The sequence below is a fragment of the Rhododendron vialii genome, chromosome 8a (genome assembly GCF_030253575.1).
Source record: "Rhododendron vialii isolate Sample 1 chromosome 8a, ASM3025357v1".
NCBI lineage: Eukaryota > Viridiplantae > Streptophyta > Magnoliopsida > Ericales > Ericaceae > Rhododendron > Rhododendron vialii.
The window spans coordinates 13,286,119-13,306,697 of record NC_080564.1 but is presented as its reverse complement, the minus strand read 5'-3'; the positions used below and the strand labels follow the sequence as shown (position 1 = coordinate 13,306,697).

The 20,579-nt window shown below is 38.9% G+C and overlaps 1 protein-coding gene across 1 annotated transcript in view; it reads right to left on the bottom strand.

The window, feature by feature from the left end:
- Positions 1–889: 889 nt before the first annotated feature.
- The window catches only part of LOC131298576 (uncharacterized), a 35,757-nt gene continuing 16,067 nt past the window's right edge, over positions 890–20,579 (bottom strand). The window contains exons 7-8 of the mRNA XM_058324058.1: positions 12,338–12,388; positions 890–1,461 (exon numbers count right to left, since the gene is read on the bottom strand). Coding sequence (XP_058180041.1) covers positions 1,438–1,461; positions 12,338–12,388 — 75 coding nt within the window. The 3' untranslated portion in view covers positions 890–1,437. The remainder of the gene's footprint in view (positions 1,462–12,337; positions 12,389–20,579) is intronic.

Genomic DNA, 20,579 nt, shown 5'->3' with positions numbered 1-20,579 from the left:
TAATAGTTACCTTAAAAGAGGATTAGTGCGGGAGGTAATAATGCTGGAAAAGCAGAATAAACAAGCATGTGATGTTAATAGTTGATTCATGATAATAGCTACCTTAAAAGAGGAAGATAACTGTAGGTTTAAGGAGATTAGTTCGAGGAGCACGCAAGCTGGCCCTGGATACCTTGCATTACCAAAAAAAAACTATAGGTTTAATCAGACAACCCCAAAATAGTTGTACCCTAAAAGTAACAGCATCAAATGAAGTAAAAATGAGGATTTAACTAATCTTGCAAGAATATTCAATAGTATTAGAGAGAAGCATGGAAATTAACAGAACTAATGCAAGGATTGCAATAGACAGAACTAGAAGCTGGACTCGTAGATAAAAGGGAAATACCAAGGATGAGGAATTTGAATCCTACAGAGTTGCTATCAGAAATGAAATGTCGCAGCGCATCCCTATTTAACATAGATAAGTACCTCGGAATCTGAACTCATTTTGAATGCAATTCAAGGTATGGAAACATGAGATTGTGTCAAAACTTGGACAAATACTCTGGTTTGGCTGTGAGAGTAAGAGAATCTGACCATCTGTTCTTGTTCTTGTCTAAGTTGATGTTGCAAAGCTGGAAAGTGTTTTTCGCTTGATGCTCTCTGGAAGTAACTGTTCTTTCTAATTACTAATAAACTCTGCACAACACAACAATTTAGACCACGTGATCATCTATTTATCTTTTGAAACACTATCTTCATTGATTCAAACAAAAAATATACATTTTGTATGCATTTTAAAAATCATGACCGAATCGAAGCGATTCACGATTCGATTCGATTCACGATTCGCTACTAGGCCTTTTCGATTCTCGATTCGGTTCACGATTTGACAACTATGCTTGCCATTGTAATAAAGTTTATGTAGGTTAGACAAAGCAAAAGCATTTGGAAAGCAACTGAAGTGAAGCACACCAAGTGGAGCACTAACTGCAGAGAAAAGCAAAAGGGAAACACGATTCTAAGGCTCATTTCAACACCTATCTAGATGCTGGATAACAGAAGAAGTACTTCATAAAGAATACAATAAATTGTCCAAAACCGCCAATTTAAGGAAACTGCAACACCAAATTATAGTTCGGCATGGAAAACCTACTGTCAATAGTTTCAGTAATATTCCTTCCATCAACACTTTTCAGCCCACGTCGAATCCAAGTGATTTGTCCAGATGGGTCACTTATTTGTATCAAAATTATTCGGGCTAAAATTTGCCCTCAAAGTTGTTAAAGGAGGGCTTCAGATTCAAGATGAGAGCAAGTAGTAGACAAGTCAATGCAAAGGAAATTGAGTTGATTCTGAAGCCGATTACTTAAGCCAAAAAATAGTTCCATAGAAGCAAGGTATAATAGTACCTCCAATGATTCTCTATTTCTCGAAAATGGGTACAGAAGCTCCTCAAACGAATAATCTATTTTCAAACTATAAAATAAAGAATTAGGTTTTGATTAGCCTCCAAAACCACTTTTCCCAAAAAACATGTTAGTTTTGACATCCAAAATGAAGGATTTGGGTGCAGATGCTCAAAAAAAACTTAAATAGTCCTTTTGTATTCGTTCAATTCTGAAGCCATATTTAAACAGATATAGTACATCAAACTGAATATTTTTAGTTCACTGAGTCAACCTTACTTCACATTCACTGTCGTGTTGAATCCCATCTCCAATTATGTACTCAATTGAGAAATTTTAGAACTATCAAGCCAAAATATTGTTGCATACTCATACTAAATCAAACAATCACAATTATAAGATGGTTTTGGGATGTGTTGAAATCATACCTACGAGCCAGAAAAATAGCAAGTTACTTATAAAAAAGTAACCATAGAAATAAAACTCAAGAAACGTTAAAGGATATAGACTTACTCATCATTACACAACCACATAATGAATATGACCATGATGAACATGAGATCTTTTACTCTCTCCCTCGTGAGAGCTTTTCCTTGAAACCCTAGTTTCATTAGCCCTTTGCCCCTTCTTCTTCACCTCTAACTTATCACTTCTCTATCTATCTCTGTTTCCTCTAGGTTAGTCTATTGGCCTGGTTCTATTCTATTATCTTTTTACATCGGTATAGCCGATGAAATGGTGGAAATGATCGAAAATTTTCATCTGTCTGAGGAGGAGGAGGAGGTGATTCCGATCGATGATGAAATTTGCAAACAAGTCGTGGAGGCTTGTTCTTTCAGTCTGCTTGGGAAACTCCTCACTACAAAGAAGTTTAATGTGGCGGTGATGAAGGAGTCTCTCAGGCGAGCCTGGGGGTCGCCAGAGAATCTCACTATCGTGGAAGTTGGGGACCTATTCCATTTTCAGTTTGATAATGAGAATAGTCTTTGTAAGGTTCTTAATGGAGGTCCCTAGAATTTCAATAACCATTTACTGGCTCTTCAGGCGTGGGAACCAGGTATGAAGGTGGAACATGTTTCATTCAGTTCCATTTATTTTTGGATTCAACTTTGGGGGTTGCCCTTTGAGTTTGTGAACCCCAAGATTGGAGAGATTATTGGGAAAAAGATTGGTACTTTTTGTTCGGTAGATGAGCGAGCGGAAGTGGGTGATAAGGGGAGGTTCATCAGGGTTCGGGTGGGGATAGCAATGGACAAACCATTGAAATGTGGTGGCTTCATTGCTCTTGGCAATGGATCTAAGTTCTGGGTGGATTACAAGTTTGAGCGACTTAATAGTTTCTGCTTCTATTGTGGAAGTCTTCTCCATGATCAGTAAGAGTGTGGGGTGAAGATCTCTGATGTAGACAATGGGGTTGTGAAAGAAGGAAAATTTGGGCCTTGGATGAAGGCGAGAGGGGGTGGAACGGTTGGTGGGAGGTCGCAGTCATATTCAAGATGGATTGTTGATGGGAATGGTCTCGCCAGAGAATCTTTCCATAGTCCAAATTCTCATTCTGGTCTAGCAAAAGGGGGAAATTTCAGAATCTTAGGAGATAAGGAAGGTGCGCTAATCTCCAACTCTGGGAATAAATCGAGTTTGATTGAAATCAAGGATAGTGCTCGGATCACAATCAATGGAAAGGAGAGTAGATTGGGGGATTTAATTCCATTTCCGGATGAGTTCCCTAATAAAGCAAAGGATCTGGCTTATGTGCCTAATTTGGATGCTATGGAAATTGCTGCTAGTACTGGGCTTTGTAAAGGAGTTACTAGGCTAGGACCCGCTATTCAGCAGAGTTCGATTATTGAGAAGGAGCTACATCAACCAATTGAGGCCAACCTTGTGGGCCTTAATAATTCTTTTGCTGACGGGGATATGTCTTCTGTGGTTGGGCTTGATATTAATCTGAAGGAGGTGGACGTTTCTCAATCTTATGGGGAGGCAGACCTAGGACTTACTATCCCTTTCTCTTTTGGGGTAGACAACTCCAAAGTGCCGAGCTCATCTTCGGGTAGAACTACAAGGCGCAAGGAGGGAAAGAGGGTTCTGACACAGAATGGCTCTAAAATTAAGAAGGCGAGAAAAGAGAATAGTAGTGTTCTAGGCAAGAGAAGGGAGCAGTTTGGGATACAATCTGCAAAAGGAGCAGAGTCAGAGACTATGGAATCTCATGGCGGGGGAAAAAGGCTTGCGTTATGCGACATCAATTCATCGGTTGCTAGGGTGGGGGTGGCCAGCCTCAAATGGCCCCCTACCCCCCAATGAATGCACTATTTTGGAATTGTCAAGGAGTGGGGAACCCCTTGACAGTTCGACAGTTGAAGGAGGTCTGCAACTTCTATTCCCCGGATGTGGTTTTACTTGCAGAAACCAAGAATAAATGAGAAAAATTAGAAAAGTTAAAAAAAGTGGTGCGGATGGAGAAAATGGTTACTGTGGAGCCGGTGGGAATCTCGGGGAGGGGGGGCGGGGGGGGGGGGGGGGGGGGAGTGCTTGCTGGTGAAACCCGGTGTTAAAGTGGAGGTGCTGGAACTGCATAGGGGCATTATTGATGTTCGGGTGACTGATTTGAGAGGCCAGTGTAGCAAAGTGATAGGGGTTTATGCAAGTACAAAGCAATCGACGAAAAGAGATCTATGGAGGCACATTGCATCAAAACTTGAAAACAACCAAGAACCATGTGTGATTGCGGAGGACTTCAACGATATTCTGTTTAACGAGGAGAAATCAGGAGGGGGGATAAAGAGGGCTCGGAGATGCAAGATTTCAGGGATTTTATCGATGACAACGATCTAATCGATGTGGATTATGTGGGTTATCCGTTCACTTTGAACAACAAGAGGGGTGGGTGAGATAATATCCGTATGCGGCTGGACAAGGCAGTGGTAAATCCTCGTTGGCGGGTAGACTTTCCTAACGGGGCTCTTCTTCATCTCAAACCAGGAGGATCTGATCATTGCCCAATCCTTCTACGGTATGGGATGACTATCGAGAGGAAAATTCCTCGCTTTATCTTTGACTCGAGATGGTCAGATAAGGATGAGTGCAATTCTATTGTTAAAACTTGCTGGGAGGAGAGATTTGTTGGGTCAAGGTGGTTCCGTATCCAACAGAAAATCCGGCTTTATCATAAGAAATTGCGAAGATGGAGAGCTAGTAGGAATTTGAACTAAAAAGCTAAGATTAATGAGCTCCGAGATCGGTTGGAACAGGAGAATGAAAGGGCGGATTTCGACGTGGATGCGTACAAAAGGATTGAGGGGGGAATGAGGATGGCTAGCAGGGAGGAGGAGGAGTATTGGAGGGCCAAATCCAGAGTTTCCTGGCTGAAATTAGGCGATAAAAATTCAAGTTTTTTTTCTTGCCAAGACTGTCCAACGGAGAGCATTCATGGGTTGGAGGACAAAAATGGAATTCGGGGAGAGCAGGATTATGAGGTGGCGGAAATAGTAGCTGATTATTTTCAGAATATGTTTTCTTCTTCCAATCCTTCTCTAGTGGATGAGGTGATATTAGGGGTTCAAGAGAAGATTACAGATGATATGAACAAGCGACTCCTAAGGCCAGTGTCCATGACTGAGGTTCGTTCAGCTCTTTTCCAGATGGAGTCGGTGAAGTCACCTGGTCCAGATGGCATGAATGCAGGATTTTTTCAGAAGTATTGGGAGGTGGTGGGGAAGGATCTAACTGATGCTATCCGTAGCTTTATTTATTCAGGGAAACTCTTCAGAGGTATGAATCATACCCATGTTGTTTTAATTCCTAAGGTGCAATGCCCTGTCAATATGACCCAGCTTAGACCCATTAGTCTTTGTAATGTGGCGTACAAGATCTTAGCTAAGGTTCTTGCTAACCGCCTTTGTCGAGTGTTGCCTAATGTGGTCTCTCCTAATCAATCTGCTTTTGTGCCAGGGAGGGTTATTTCAGACAACATTCTAATCGGGCAAGAGTTAATCCATCATCTTAAAAATTGTAGACTTGGTAGAAAGCATAGTGTGGCTATCAATCATGTTAAAGATGGGTTTCCAACGTGGGTAGGGTGGATTATGGAGTGTTTGTCAACGGTTTCGTATTCGTTTTTGATAGATGGACAAATTTCTGGCTTTGTTCAACCTTCAAGGGGGTTGAGACAAAGGGATCCTTTATCTTCTTTCTTATTTTTGTTATGTGGAGAAGGGCTACTTGTCCTTTTGCAGCAAGGCAAAATTAGTCAAAGTATCAAAGGGGTTAGAATCTACAGAAATGGTCCGTCTGTCAGTCACTTGTTCTTCGCAGATGATACTCTTTTGTTCGGGGACGCTTCTACGCATGGGATTTATCACATTAAACAGATTCTAGAGATGTACGGGAAGGCATCAGCTTATAAATTACGGGAAATCTTGCTATTTTTTCAGCTCGAACACTTCTATCATAGCTCGAGACAGCTTAAGTCAATTGTTGGGAATTAGAAGAGATTCTAGCCTTGGGAATTATTTGGGTCTTCTAACGGATCTCAGTCAAACGAGGTACAAAGTCTTCTCTTATATGAAGGACGGGTTGCGAAGGAAGACGGAAGGTTGGAATGAGGTTTTCCTTAATCTAGCAGGCAAAGAAGAGATGCTTAAATCAGTTGCCTTGGCCCTTCCAAGCTATGCCATGTCTTGTGTGAAACTCCCAGCCAAGTTGTGCAACGAGTTGAATGCGATGATAGGCCAAGTTTTGGTGGGGTTTAAAGAGTCAATAGAAAAAGATCCATTGGTTGTCTTGGGACAAACTTTCAGATATGAAGCATGATGGAGGGATGGGGTTTAAAGATCTCAAATGTTACAATCTTGCGATGTTAGCAAAGCAGGGTTGGAGGTTGATGAATGGTGGGGATTCTTTGTTGCATAGAGTTCTAAAAGCCAAGTATTATCCAAGATGTCACTTCATGAAAGCATCAGTGAAGTCCAATGCTTCTTGGACCTGGAAGAGTTCTGGAAGGAAGAAAGGTATTGGAGGAGGGTGCTAGGTGGAGAGTAGGAAATGGTGAAAAAATTTCAGCAACAAACGATCCATGGATTCCCAGGGATGGGGGTCTTAAACCAGCGTGGATTGCTGATTTTGCTAAAGAGTTCAAGGTGGGTCAGTTTATTGAGGCCGGAAGGAACAAATGGAAGGAGGAAGTGGTACGATAGGCCTTCCATACCGATGATGCAGAAACGATTCTTGAGATCCCTTTACCAAGATTTGAGATTAATGATAAATTGATTTGGTATTATAGTGGGAACGGTTGTTACAATCTCAAGTCGGGCTATGAGGCTGCGTTGGCTATCTGGAAAAGGGGACAATTGGGTACAAGATTAGAAGGTGAAGGGAGCAATAGGGGACGACAAAAGGAAATCTGGAAAAGCATGTGGGCACTCCCATGCCAAGGGAAAGTGAAACAGTTTTTGTGGAAATGCCTTCACGATATTGTTCCAGTAAAAGACGTTCTTGCTCGAAGAAAGTTGGTCAATGATGTGTTGTGTCCAGTGTGCAAGGAAGATAGAGAATTTGTGTTGCATTTGATTGCTAGGTGCCCTTTTGCTCAAATTGTGTGGCGTATGTCCCCTTTGGGAGTGAACATGGAATCTGTTCTCGGGGATTCGATGATGGATTGGTGGGACAACCTCCTAGAAAGGTGGAAGGGGATGAGGGAACACAAGGGGGTTTTGCCTGCAGTGGGAGCTATAATCTGAAAGATGTGGAGGTGCAAGAATGATTGGTTTTAATGACAAAACTTGGAGGCCGGATTTGGCATGTAATGAGGCAATACGTGAGGCATCTGATTTTTTAGTAGCCAACGGGAGATTAGATGGAATCAGGAATGATCACATATCACAACCCCTAGGGAGCCAATTAACGTGGAAGCAACCTGAAAGTGGATGGAACAAGATCAACTTCAATGGGGGAGTGGACGTTTGCGGAAAAAAGAGTGGTCTGGGATTGGTTGTTCGAGATGAAAATGGAACATTTCGAGCGGCTCAAGCAGTTAACGACGGAAATTTGGTGCATCCTTTGGTGACAGAAGGTATTGCAGCGAGAGACGGTCTCCTTTTTGTGCAAGAGCTTGGGTTTACGCGAATTCAGTTGGAAGGTGACTCGCAACAAATTGTTAATTTGATCATAATTGTCAAATCGTGAACCGAATCGAGAATCGAAAAGGCCCAGTAGCAAATCGTGAACTGAATCGAATCGGATTCGGTCATGATTTTTAAAATGCATAAAAAATATATATTTCATGTTTGAATCAATAAAGATAGTGTTTCAAAAGATAAATAGATGATCACGTGGTCTAAATAGGCAAGACACTTGCTTTTATCGCAAGAGATATGGGTCTGAATCCCTCCGTGGTCTATATTTCTACATAAATGGCAATAAAAAGTTCAAAAACCAATATAGTTATGCCATACATGCAATTATAATCAACACAAGATCCACAAGTTTCAAGATTTCAAATACTTAATAGTGTAACGTAAGCCCTAGCAAATAACGATAGTACTTGCAACTTGCATCTTGCATCAAAAAAGAACATTCAAAGTTTCAAACACAATTAAACTAGTAAATAAGCTCCAAGATAGTTTTGATTGATCATTCCTCAATCATCTTCAAGGTCAAGTTCCTCCACATCATCATCATTATCCGCCATAGTCGCTTCATCAAACTCTTCCTCTTCCTCTCTCTCTCCCTCGAGTTCAATGACTTCATTGTCATCAAGCACTTCAATTTCATCTTCATCATCCAACTCACTTGCTTTCTTTTTTCCTTTTTTCGGCCATAAGCATTCAAGTTCCTCTGTCCTACATTCAAAGTAGTTCTTTAAGTAAAATTGTACTCATATAAACTAGAAGTTCATAATAATATAATAGAGATCTTAATTATACCTCTCTTTCTCTTTTTCCCAACCGTTCCATCATCTTTAAAGCACTCTTCAATGTCCGTCCATGAATGATCTACGGGTAGTACTGGACCTTCATTTTTAGTGATCCGTTCATCGTCGGACTCCATATCAGATAAACAAATTGGATCATATGTATCACCCCTCTCTTGCCTCTTCTCTTGCCTCAACTCAACTCAAGTTGGATGTTGTATTTTACAAACACCAATGCATTCATCCTTTGAGTTTCCAAACAGTTCCTCCTTTTTGAGTGTACAATATCAAATATGCTCCAATTTCTTTCGCATCCAGTTGCACTACAAGTGCCGCTTAGCATTCTTATTGCTAGCCTTTGGAGCTCCTTGCACTCTTCTCCAAAACTCTCCCACCATAATGCTATGATATATTTTCATTAAAAATAACTTATTAGAGTACAAGTCATAATCATTTGAAATGAAAATATAGATGTAACTTGTAAGAAAGTAACTCAATAAGTATTAAAACTTTAAAATTTACAGGGTTGCTTCTTATCTCTTGTCAACTTGGCCATGTCCATACCAAACATACCCTCGGCATTTTTGAACTTCTCTAGTTGCTCGTCAATGATAATCCTTGTGTCCATATCCGGGTACATCCTCTCAATGGTGGTGTATAAGCCCTTCTAACTTCTCTATCGGCTTTAAATGTTTCACTATATTGAAACCTACAATAACGACCAAACCAACAAGCGAGAACCCTTCAATAAAAAAGCAAAAACATACATGAAACAAAAGTAAAAATCAATAACTTACTTGGGATTAAGGTAGTAAGCCGCCGCATGAAGGGGTCTATGGAGTTGATAATCCCATCTCGTATCAATGACATTCCATATTTTCTCATACCTTCTCTTTTGTTCCCCCAAGTTTTTGGCGATTTGTTCTTTCGCCCTATCCATAGCCTCATAAATCTACCCATGGCCGGCTTGCAATCATCGTCCATAAGCCTCAATATTTTAACCAAAGGCAAAACACACTTCATGCAAAATTTGATTGCTTTCCAAAATCTATGATCATCTAAAATTATGCTTTCCACTTTTTTACCTGCCGCACTTTTACCATAAGAGCTTGTATCCCACTCCACCGATGCAAACATAGCTCTAATTTGAATATTTAAGTCATCAAATCTTTTTAAGGTGAGATAAGAGGTAGCAAATCTAGTAATTGCCAGTCGTGCCAATTCCTTCTTTTTTGTGTATTTTCTAAACATGTTAAGTACCCATTGATGCCTATAGATGAACACAATGACTTCCTTTGCTTTTGCTAAGGTATCCTTAAAGACTGTAAACTTGCCAATGTCACTAAGCATCAAATCAAGGCAATGAGCGGCACAAGGGTTCCAAAACAAATTAGGCCTTTTCTCCATTAGCAATTGCCCGACACATACATAAGCCGATGCACAATCGGTCACCACTTGGACTACATGCTCTTCCCCAATTTCTTTCACCAAGTCATCAAGCAAGTCACACAAATTATCCGAATTCTTGATAATGTCGGATGTGTCAATAGATTTGAGGAAAACGGTACCCTGTGGACTATTGACAGGAAAATTTGTAATGCTTCTATACTTACCATCGCTCCACGCATCGGACATTAGGGTACAACCCGTTTTCTTCCATTCTTTTTTATACACCTCTAATCCCTCTCTCACAAGATCCACCTCCTTTTTCAAGTATGACACCCTAGCCTCATGATAAGTAGGGGGTTTTAACCCTCTCCCATATTCACCAATTGAAAGCTATGGCAATCTTGTTGAAAAACCGACAAATATCTCTAATCACGGGTTCTCTCTTCTTTACCATTTCATTCAAAGTAAGTTGTTTCTCTTTATTCTTGCCTTTGGTAACATAAGCATCCATCGTCTCCTTACTTTTAGAATTAACTCCCATATCTTCCTCCTCATCAAAACATTCCAAATTCGCGGGTTTTTTTTCATTCTTCCTTTTTAGATACTCAAGGAAAAAATCTTTAACTTCCTTGGAAACTTGAGGACATACGCATGCCTCGTTGTGACTTCCCGCTAAGTGATTTTTCATGCGAATGACCCCACCCCAAAAAGTTTGACCACAATAATTCCACATTAAATGCATTCAATTGTCCCACTAACCCGAGTACAATGTTCCCATGTAGGTTCTCGAACATTGCGAGGTTTGCCCCTTTTCTTTTTCCCCATATTCCCTAAGTCACAAAGTAAAACTCAAATTTAATAATACCAAAACAATAAAATACTTTGTCAAAGCATTAATGGTAACTGGTTTACAAGTGGCATATCTTTATGAGTGTGTAAAATACTCTATAAAGTGTATAGTGGAATCAGTAACAAGAAAGTAAAAAAAACGTGTCTTGAAAGTGGATAGAAGGTATATTGAATTTGGTGGTCCAACTGGAGCACATATAATACTCTATATTCTATAAAGTGTACAAAATAGTCATTGTATTAGAGTGGAATTAGTCAAAAGAAAGTAAAAAACAAGTCTTGGAAGTGGACAAAACTCAAAAGGCATATTAAATTTGATGGTCCAAGTGGACTTGCTACTTCAACTACACAACCCACGCATATACTCCTCTTTTTACCCATAAAAAACAATACAGAGAGAGAGAGAACCTATTCAACTACATTGACCAGAAACCTATTCGTTCGAATCCAAATCTTTCAAGAACCGAAGCAAATAGCAGTTCAAGCAAGATCCACGGTGAAGATTGGAGAGCAACTTATGGTCGAATGAAGATTGGAGAGCAAATCAACAATGAAAGACGCAGGTTAGCATTTGTCAAAACCCTAGATGATGGAATGAGGTTGGACCCAGTTCGAAATAATTGTCGTCGAGTGTTTTTAAGTGGGTTTCGACCCACTTTGAGGGATGAAATCATGGAACCCCCGCCCCCAAATATATATATATATATATATATATATATATATATGTGTGTGTGTGTGTGTGTGTGTGTGTGTATTTTGCATTTTGGGTCCGACAGACCCAACCTGGATCCGTCGGTAACTGAACCGTACGTTACATACGATTCAGCTATTCCTGAATCGATTCGATCAATTCCGTTCACGATTCTACCCCATTTGCGATTCTTAGTATCGGTTCGAACCGATTTTACCCCGTATCGAACCGAATCGTACGATTCAAATCGCGAATCGTACGATATTGACAACTATGAATCTGATCCAGAAAAAGGAAGAGTCGAATTCGTCAGTTGGTGTGATTATTTTAGATGTGAATAGATTGAGGAGTGGTTTTGAAGAATTGAAGGTGAGTTTGTGAGGAGAGGTGGCAATTCTGTGGCGCACATTGTGGCCAAGAATGCAGTGAGAGGGAGTGAAATTCATACTTGGGAATTTTATCCCCCTCCTTGGCTTTTTGTTCCTCTTTATGAGGATGACGGCCTCCTTTGATGTATTGGTTACTTTTTCCTATCAATAATACTATACTAACCTTTGGGCCAAAAAAAAAAAGAGATCCACAAATTACACAATTTCTTCTACATTGACGTAAACTTCGTTGCCAATAGATAAAAGCATTGAATATTTAATGAGACAACATTCCCCTATATTCTAGGTTAACAGTCTTAAAAATAACACAAGGTACAAAATTATTGTAGTTTGTTCCTTCTTTCCATTCTAAATACACTGATTTCACACCTATTAGAATAAAATTGTTTCCTTCGATAGTCAATTCATCCAATGTGATCTTCTTTTGATATAAAATTAGGATATAGCTTATCAAGAGATCCTCATATAATTTCTCATCTATAAATAAAAAAGGGGAATGACATTGACCTTTTCCTTTTCTCTATTTTGATAAATATAAGAATAATGTAGATGGGCTCAGCAAAATGGTTCCACAAACCAGGCTTTCTATCATTTTCCAACTCTAATCCCACTTCGCTAAGCACAATTACTTTTGCAATATCACACAATACCAACAGACATAAAAATGTAGAAGCCAATATTATAAGGGAAAGATTTTCTAAATAACTTAAAATACCTTTGGAGGTTGCCTCGTTATGCATTGATGTTGATCCAAAGCATCACAGCACTACGACATGACATGAAAAGTTAGTGACCAGCGAAACATATTTTAGAAAGCACATTTCGAAATATAACAGACATTCGGAGGCATTCAATTTGTTAATCCTTAACTTTTACAGGAGAAAAAATAAGAATCCAGCCAACAAAAAAAATGTCAATCACCTAATTCAGCAACTTAGCTAGAATAACTCCATTAAGTAATAATCAAAATCAAGCTTGGAACAAAAAAAATCCACTGACCTTTTTATAGTAGATTCAAAAGAAGTCGGTTTGAACTCTAATTGTTCCATGAAATCCATCCCCTTATGGATTAAGCTAAATATTAGTACGGTTTTGATTGGTTTCTAATTCATGTCATCCACTATTTCAGAAGGAAATGAAACAGCAGATTGCATCTATGTGCTTCTGCAAAGGTGTACATATTCAAGAAACTTTATATAACCATCTCAAATTGCATATGTTGAGACAATAATCCCCAATTTTTTCACCATGTCTATTATCATGATTGCAATAGATTATAGAAAAATGACCATGAACAAATGATCTTTTGGAAAGGTCAGCTGTTGACACTTTCATTTCTATCACAGATAACTGCCCCAATGTTTGTCTTTTCCATCAGTTGCCCTTATAAGAGCGAATTTATAAGTTTAATTTATGTTCTTCGAAAGTGACCATAGGATTCAAAATGACACCTGCAGCTAAGCAATTCTTCGTTATGGATTCTTCTCTTGATCACATACAAACTACCGTCGTTAACCAATAAATTTGGTCAAGAAACCTCATAAATGGAGAGGTGACAGATAGGTATCAAATTTTATTGTAAGAACTTTTGTACTAAATTAAAAAAAAAGAAGACAAAGAAGGTAAAAGTTGGTAGGAATACCATAACTATTTCACCCAATTTTCAATTAGCTAAAATTTTATATACTCCAAACACAAACTTCCAAAAAGAGACATGAAGGAATCCTTAGCATAGGTGGCTTTTTCTTTTCCCTTATCCGTAGAGCCAGGGACGGACTCAAAGGGGGTCGCGCGGGGGCACGTGCCCCCACTCAAACGCGTATCCCCACTTGAAATTAATTTTTTTTTATAAATTAGCATAATTATAAAAATATGCTAATATATAAACACACACACACACACACACTTGTATATATCTCGAAAATACACATATAGAATTACTTTTATGCCTGGGTTTCATCATATGATACATTTATACTTGTTGCTTTACAAGCTGCTTGTCTATTTGGAACTATTCTTCCTTGATTCCTTTTATTTTTAACCGTCTGATAGAAATGTTTTAAAATAAAGTCATTAACAAAACTAGCTTGATCATTCTAAAACTTGTCGAGGTTCATTTAAAACATACTTTTAAAATTTTGTCTAAGATTTTGTGCTCATTTTTACCTAATTTAACTTAAAGTATACGTTATAAACTTTCGTAGTTAGTAATGTATGCCTTAATTTTGTATGATCTTACTGTAGTTTACTAAAAAAATGAATTTTCTCTATTATAATTAACAAGTGCCCCCACTAGACTATATTTCTGGATCCGTCCCTGCGTAGAGCTTGAGAGTTTCAAATACCACAAACAAAGAGGTGTATAATATCATCACTGCTAAACAATCGCATAAAGTTGTATCTATTTTTAACCAACAAAGACAACAGATCAAACTAGTCAATAAAATCAGCCATCCGAATTCTTTTACCTATTTGACCGCTTGAAAATTAGTCACAAATCCTTGTCAGTGTCTTCGCTGGAGATTTAGTGAACATTCTGCATTGGTTGTTTCCTGCATAGGTTTTGCACATGTCTGCCTTAAGTGTGACGTGGCACTTTTTGGATTCAGCTAACTTGTGGAGCAACGGGAGTGGAAGTTATCCCTGGCTTCTTGCATCAAGTAGATAGCAATTAGTTTTTGTTCTTTGTTTGTCTCATTACTTGAACATGTACAAAACCTAAACTTTTATAATAAAGCAAAATATTGAGATTTTAAAAAATGGAAGCAAAAGAAACCTTTGGCCTTTGGTACCAATTTCCTTACTCCTTTCATTCCTTATTTTCTTCTGTTGCCTACTAAACCCTTATTTTTAATTCTTAGTCCCTTAAATGACCAAACAGAAAGTTTTCTTAGAGAAGATAGTTAGTCCTTAGTTTTATACAAATACGTTATGGTATTTGCAGAGGTCCTATGGTAGTAGTTGACAGAAGCAGTTTATAACTTACTGCATGAGGGGAAAATTCAAGTTGATTAGTAAAATTGAAGACATGAGCTTTAGTTTTTTTGTCTTCCCCTTACAAAGGGAAGCAAATAGCTGATTGATGTAGGTGAATTTCATGACATCGAAATAAATCATGTTCTCTTTCTACAAACCACCATGCGAAAACTGAAAAGAACCAGTGCAATATGTATGTAAATGGATTGGTTTGGTATTAATGGCAAAAAATGTGCTTACACCAGCTGCATTTGGTGTTATTTGGGATGCTGTAATTGCATCGAATTATACTGCAACCTTAGGAAAAACTGTTCCATCAATCGATCCAGTTGGATCTGTGATTTGAACATTGAATTTGACCCTGCAACATGGTGAGGTTTGTTAAGCTATATATGATATATCATTTATGCGAGATGTTTAGATTAAAGCTAGGTTTTTTACCTGGCCAGTTGTAGTACTCTTGTGCATACAAACGCAGTAACACAGCCCCCTGTCAACAGAAATTGTATGTTTACACAAAAAGTTCAAAAGCAGTCCTAACCGTAAGCACAACCATAGAAATCAAAATATAAACAAACTATGTACAAGTCTTACGCTTTAAAAGGGTTTCCACAAAACACATCCAGCAACACACACAAAACACATCCAGTGACACATAGCATAGCAGGAGCAACAAAACCAAGCATAGATCGATAACAAGTTTTAAGGGAATACCAAAAGAATAGGACACCTCTTGACTAAAAGGAATCACACCATATAAACACGAGGATGTACTCCATTAAGTGTGATACCAGAGTTTGAGTCTAACTATTAAAACATGTCATAAGGATTCCAGAAAAGAGAACAAAAATAAACTGCCACAAACATTTATTCTTGGTCTTCCTTTGCTCCTTCCAGGGGACTCGGTAGCGGAGTGCTTGGATTCTTGGATACGTGTCGAACACTTGTTGACATTTGGCTCAAATAATTTGTAAGTTTATAGACCACTTTTTGAAGGAATAGTAGGCTATAACATTAGTTGCCAATTTGACCTTCTAATGTTGCCTTGCCTAAGTCCTCAACGCGCCTTGTAAAAATTTATCATCATAGCCAAATAAATGTGGAAAAGGGCCCGATTGGATGCTGCAACCACAAACACACCTGCTGGAACACACACACAAACACTTGCTGCAAACACCTCTTGGAACACATGCCCGCACCTGCTGGACATTGCACACAATTTGCTCAGAGTTTTCACAGCATTGACACAGTTTGAATAGAGCATAAACACAGTTTGAACACAACTTGGACACAGCGGAGGATGGGCAACTGTTGGACTCAATTTGGACACAAGTAAGACAAAGGTTTGGACACAGGTTGGACACCAACAGCAACAGGACATAGCACACAACTGAAAACAGAAAATCTACACATGCACAAGGCTGAAAAAGACAATCATGAGGACTTTATTCTGGACTCAGTTTGGACACCAGTAGCAGTACAGTAACACATACCACAAGGCAACAATAGCTCTGTCCAGCATATAGCACACATATAACCTCCCAAGTTCATTTTGTCAAGTGCCAAACTGTGTCCAACATTGCACACAGATGCCAAGCTCAACACACACAGAAATACTGCTGAAAACTGGAAGTAGCCCATTTGTGGGCTCAGACAATCATCATTGCCCTATCATGAATAATTATAGTCATTCATAACCTTCCAAAGTAATATTTATACAACTTCACAGTTGAAAACTGGAAGTAGCCCATTTGTGAGCTCAGACAATCATCATTGGCCATAAATTGCAGTAAAATTACACAAAAAACTGCACGCGCACACACACACACAAAAAAAAAACAGCCTCCAATCTCCACTAAAACTGCAGTTTGGACACACGCACACACACAGCAACAATTGCACTTCCATAGCAATGTGCACTAAAAACTGCATTCAAATTGCACTACAAACTGCACTATATGCCTTTTAGCTCAGATTTTTAAACATCATAGCCAACAATATATGAAATTGACATCATAGCCAACAATAGACAACAATTATGTCATCCAACTACTAATCCAGACCTGCATACGCATAAAAACAGTTGAAAACTGGAAGGAAACTCATAATTTCTTATTCTGGCTCATAACCAACAACATATACCACAATATGGAAATGCATCAAAGTACAAGGATACAAGGCTGATTCCTCAACCCACACACACCTTCCAAGGCACAACCTTCATTAACACCTGCATTTGACTCACAAACCTGCATTTCACTCACAAACATGCACAAGCAGGTCACACAAAAACCTGCACACAACTCACACACTTGCACCACACTAAAACTTGCATTTCAGCCAACCCACACTAACACCTACATTTCAATCACAAACCTGCACCAGCAAGTCACACACACACAAGCCCTTGCAACTGAAAACTGGAAATTGCAAGTGCATTGAACATAAACAAATTACTTTCCAAATCCATTAATAATAGATTTGGCAGGACACCATCACATATTTCAATAAGAAATAGATCATATCCACCAATATATGTCAAAGCAACCAGTCCTTAGAGCATCCACAATGTAATAATCAAAACTAAAAGCTTGCTAAAGTTAGCAATGTGTGCTCAAAAAAGTGCTCGCATTGTAATAACCAAACTTAGCAACTCATCAAATTTGGACAATTGGATAATCAAAACTAGCAAACTTTTGCCAATAACCAAATTTTATGGTCCCCACATTTTCTCAATGAAGTACAACCATCATGGGAAAGTGAAACTCACTTTCCATAAAGCAAATGCTTTATTGGTAGGTGAAACTCACTCTCCACTTTGGCAAGTGGTCGTGCATTTAACAATATTGATCACCTTATGAATTTTAACAAAGGCTCTCCACTTTCACTTATTTTACTATAATGTCATTCAATGTAGACCATTAGATTGAGAAGAAAAAAACTGACCGTTAGATTTAAATTTTGCCAACTCATTTTGATTACGGGCAAAAAATAAATGATGTAAAACTTGACATTGCTAACTTTAATAACTTCTAAATGGATAATCAAAATCTGATGTGGCAAGTTTTGATTATTCACTTTTGATTAATATCATCAACACCAGATAAAATATCATCACAGCCAAACCCCTAATTTTGCCAAATTTGGCTTAGCTTATAACGCATCATAGCCACCTGTTTGGTCCTTCATATGACCATCAAGTGGGCTCAGAAAAGTATTAGGAAAAGCATGAGGATACTCATGGCTGCAACAAAAGTTACCCCGCCAAGGCACTACCTTCATTAACATTGTAATTGTTTCACCATCGGCCTATTAGGGATACTGAATCACTCATAACCTGTCATTGAATAGAATTGCAGTTACTAACTATATTTGACATAAATTGGGTAAATACATTACTCAATTTTTGCAATTCTAACAACCTATCAAATTATTATTGTAATCAACCTTTTTTTCTATCACAAAGCATGCATTTGATAAAGAAAATATTCACAATCTAATAACCCTCAATTTTCTATCAATTTTTCAAATCAGCTCATGTCTCTCTCTAGCAACAAAATCGTAACCCAAAATTCGATTCACAAAGAGTTACTCCATATATACAATAATAATCCTAACCAAAAATTAAAACGCAAAACCAAAAATCAAAACCCTAACTAAAAATCAAAGTCTTTGATCAAACCCTTACCCAAAAATTCTGAATCCGGAAATCTAACTCTGTGAGCAATAAACCTAACCCAGAAATCAAAGTTTGAGAGCAAAAATCTGAATCCAGTCCAAAAATTCGAAATTACACCATATAAACAGTCAAAATGAAGTCCAAAAGAAGTTGTTAGAGGAAATTGAGAGCCTGCTTAGAGCTTTTCTATGGACAAGAGTTCAACTCAGGCAGGCTGGGGTGAAAATTAAATGAGAATGGGTGTGTACTCCAAAAGATGAAGGTTGTTTGGGGTTCAAACCTCTCAAAGTATGGAATAAAGCTACCATGACAAGAAACTTGTGGGCTGAGTAAAAAATCTGATTCTTTATGGGTTAAATGGGTGCATTCATACATTATAAAGAGGAAGTGTCTTTGGCAGATGAGTTTGCCTCAGGATTCTTCTTGGACTATCTGTAAGCGTTTTAATCTCAGAGAGGTAGTGCAGCCCCTAATGAAGTATGTGATTGGTAATGGGAATACTGCTTTTATTTGGCTGGATTATTGGCATGATGTAGGCCCTTTTTACAAACTGTATGGTGAAGACATAGTTAGCAATGTTGGAAGCTCCCTTCTAGCCAAAGTTTAGTCCATCATTCACAATGGGGGTTGGCACTGGCCCAGGCAGAGAAATAGGGCAATCATGCATATTATGAGGATCACACCTTCAACTCTTAGACCTAATCTAGCTGTGGAAGATTCTGTGAGATGGCTGCTTGCCCCCAGTGGTATCTTCTCAATTCAAACTGCTTGGGAAGCTCTCAGGAACCCTCTCCCTAAAGTTCCATGGGCTCATATTGTATGGCTTAAGCAAGGTATTCCTCGATGGGCTTTTATCATGTGGCTTGTTTGCTGGGGTAGGCTCCCTACCAAGGATAGACTCTTATCATGGGGGATATATGACCCTCAGTGTGTTTTTTGTCAGAATGTGAAGAAGTCCCACGAGCATCTCTTCTTTCATTGTTCTTTCTCAGCTTCTATCTGGGGCAGAATTCCCTTTTGTTTAGCATGTCTAGATGTCCAGGGGAGTGGGAGCATGAAATTAATTGGGCTGTTCAACACCTCAAGAAGAAAGGTTTCCCTTCTGCTCTCTATAAGCTAGCTATGGCTGGGACAGTGTATTACGTTTGGAAGGCTAGGAATGACTCAATCTTTTGCAACAAGCAATACATTCCGGACTCCATTTATTAGCAGATTGTTAAATACGTGCGGGATAGAGTGTTCTCTTGGAGAAACTGTGGCCGTAGCCCTATGGATAGAATCTTATGTAAAGCTTGGAACATCTCGGAGAAAGTTTTGTAGCTAGTAGTAGTTAGGCCAGTCCTTTGTATTTTGTTTACTGTGTTTTGGTGTCCAGTTTTTGCTAGCCAGTTTAGCTGGGGTATGCCCCATAGTTTCTTTTTATCTTGTTTCCTTTTGGTTAATAAAATCCTTCTTTAAAAAAAATACAGTCCATAAGCATAAAATCGAAACCCAAAAATCACAAATCGAAAATAAGGACTTACCAAATCCAGAAAATCACAAATCCAAAACTACAGTTTACCAGAAATTGTACCCGATGAAATCGATTCACACAACAGCCCCTTCGTTGTACAGCGAAGAGAATGAGACGAAGACGGGGGATGAGGGAGGGTAGAAACATCAAAAAAGCAGGTGTATTACCCCAGATGAGCTATTGCTAGCTCAAGAGGTAGCAATACTCTATGCGGCTTCGCCGGGATACTTCAACACGACAACCGAATCAGAGGACACAACATTCAAGGCGGAACATGTCAGGCCGCAAGGACAGTGCGAAGTGCAAACAAGAACGGTCGGAATAAGTTAAAATTATTTCTCAAAGCGAAGAGGAGGATAATGAAAAACGCATAAGCACAGAGCACAAGGAAAAAGTACAAAAAAGAAAAAGAAAAGAACAACAGTCGCAATGGTTACCTCTTGACAGCAAGCGGTAGCGTAGAGGAACAAAAGGAACCCCCAAAACTCCCCTCTCTCTCTCTCTCTCTCTTTCTGAACCAGACGAAGGAAAATAGAGAGGGAGACGTGGCTTCATGTTTTTTTTGGCTAGGCTGGAAAGATGAAATTACCCTCATCCTCAAAACCAGTGGCAGTTCAATTGAGGGGCAAATGTGTCCCAAATTGAAAATGACAAGCGAAAACTCATCCTTATTATGGGAAAATGACGGCCAAGGACGTGTTTTGATAATTAATACCCGCCAAGGACATTTTCAGCATTAACAAATATTCTCAGCATGTCCTTGGCGGGTATTAATTGTCAAAACACGTC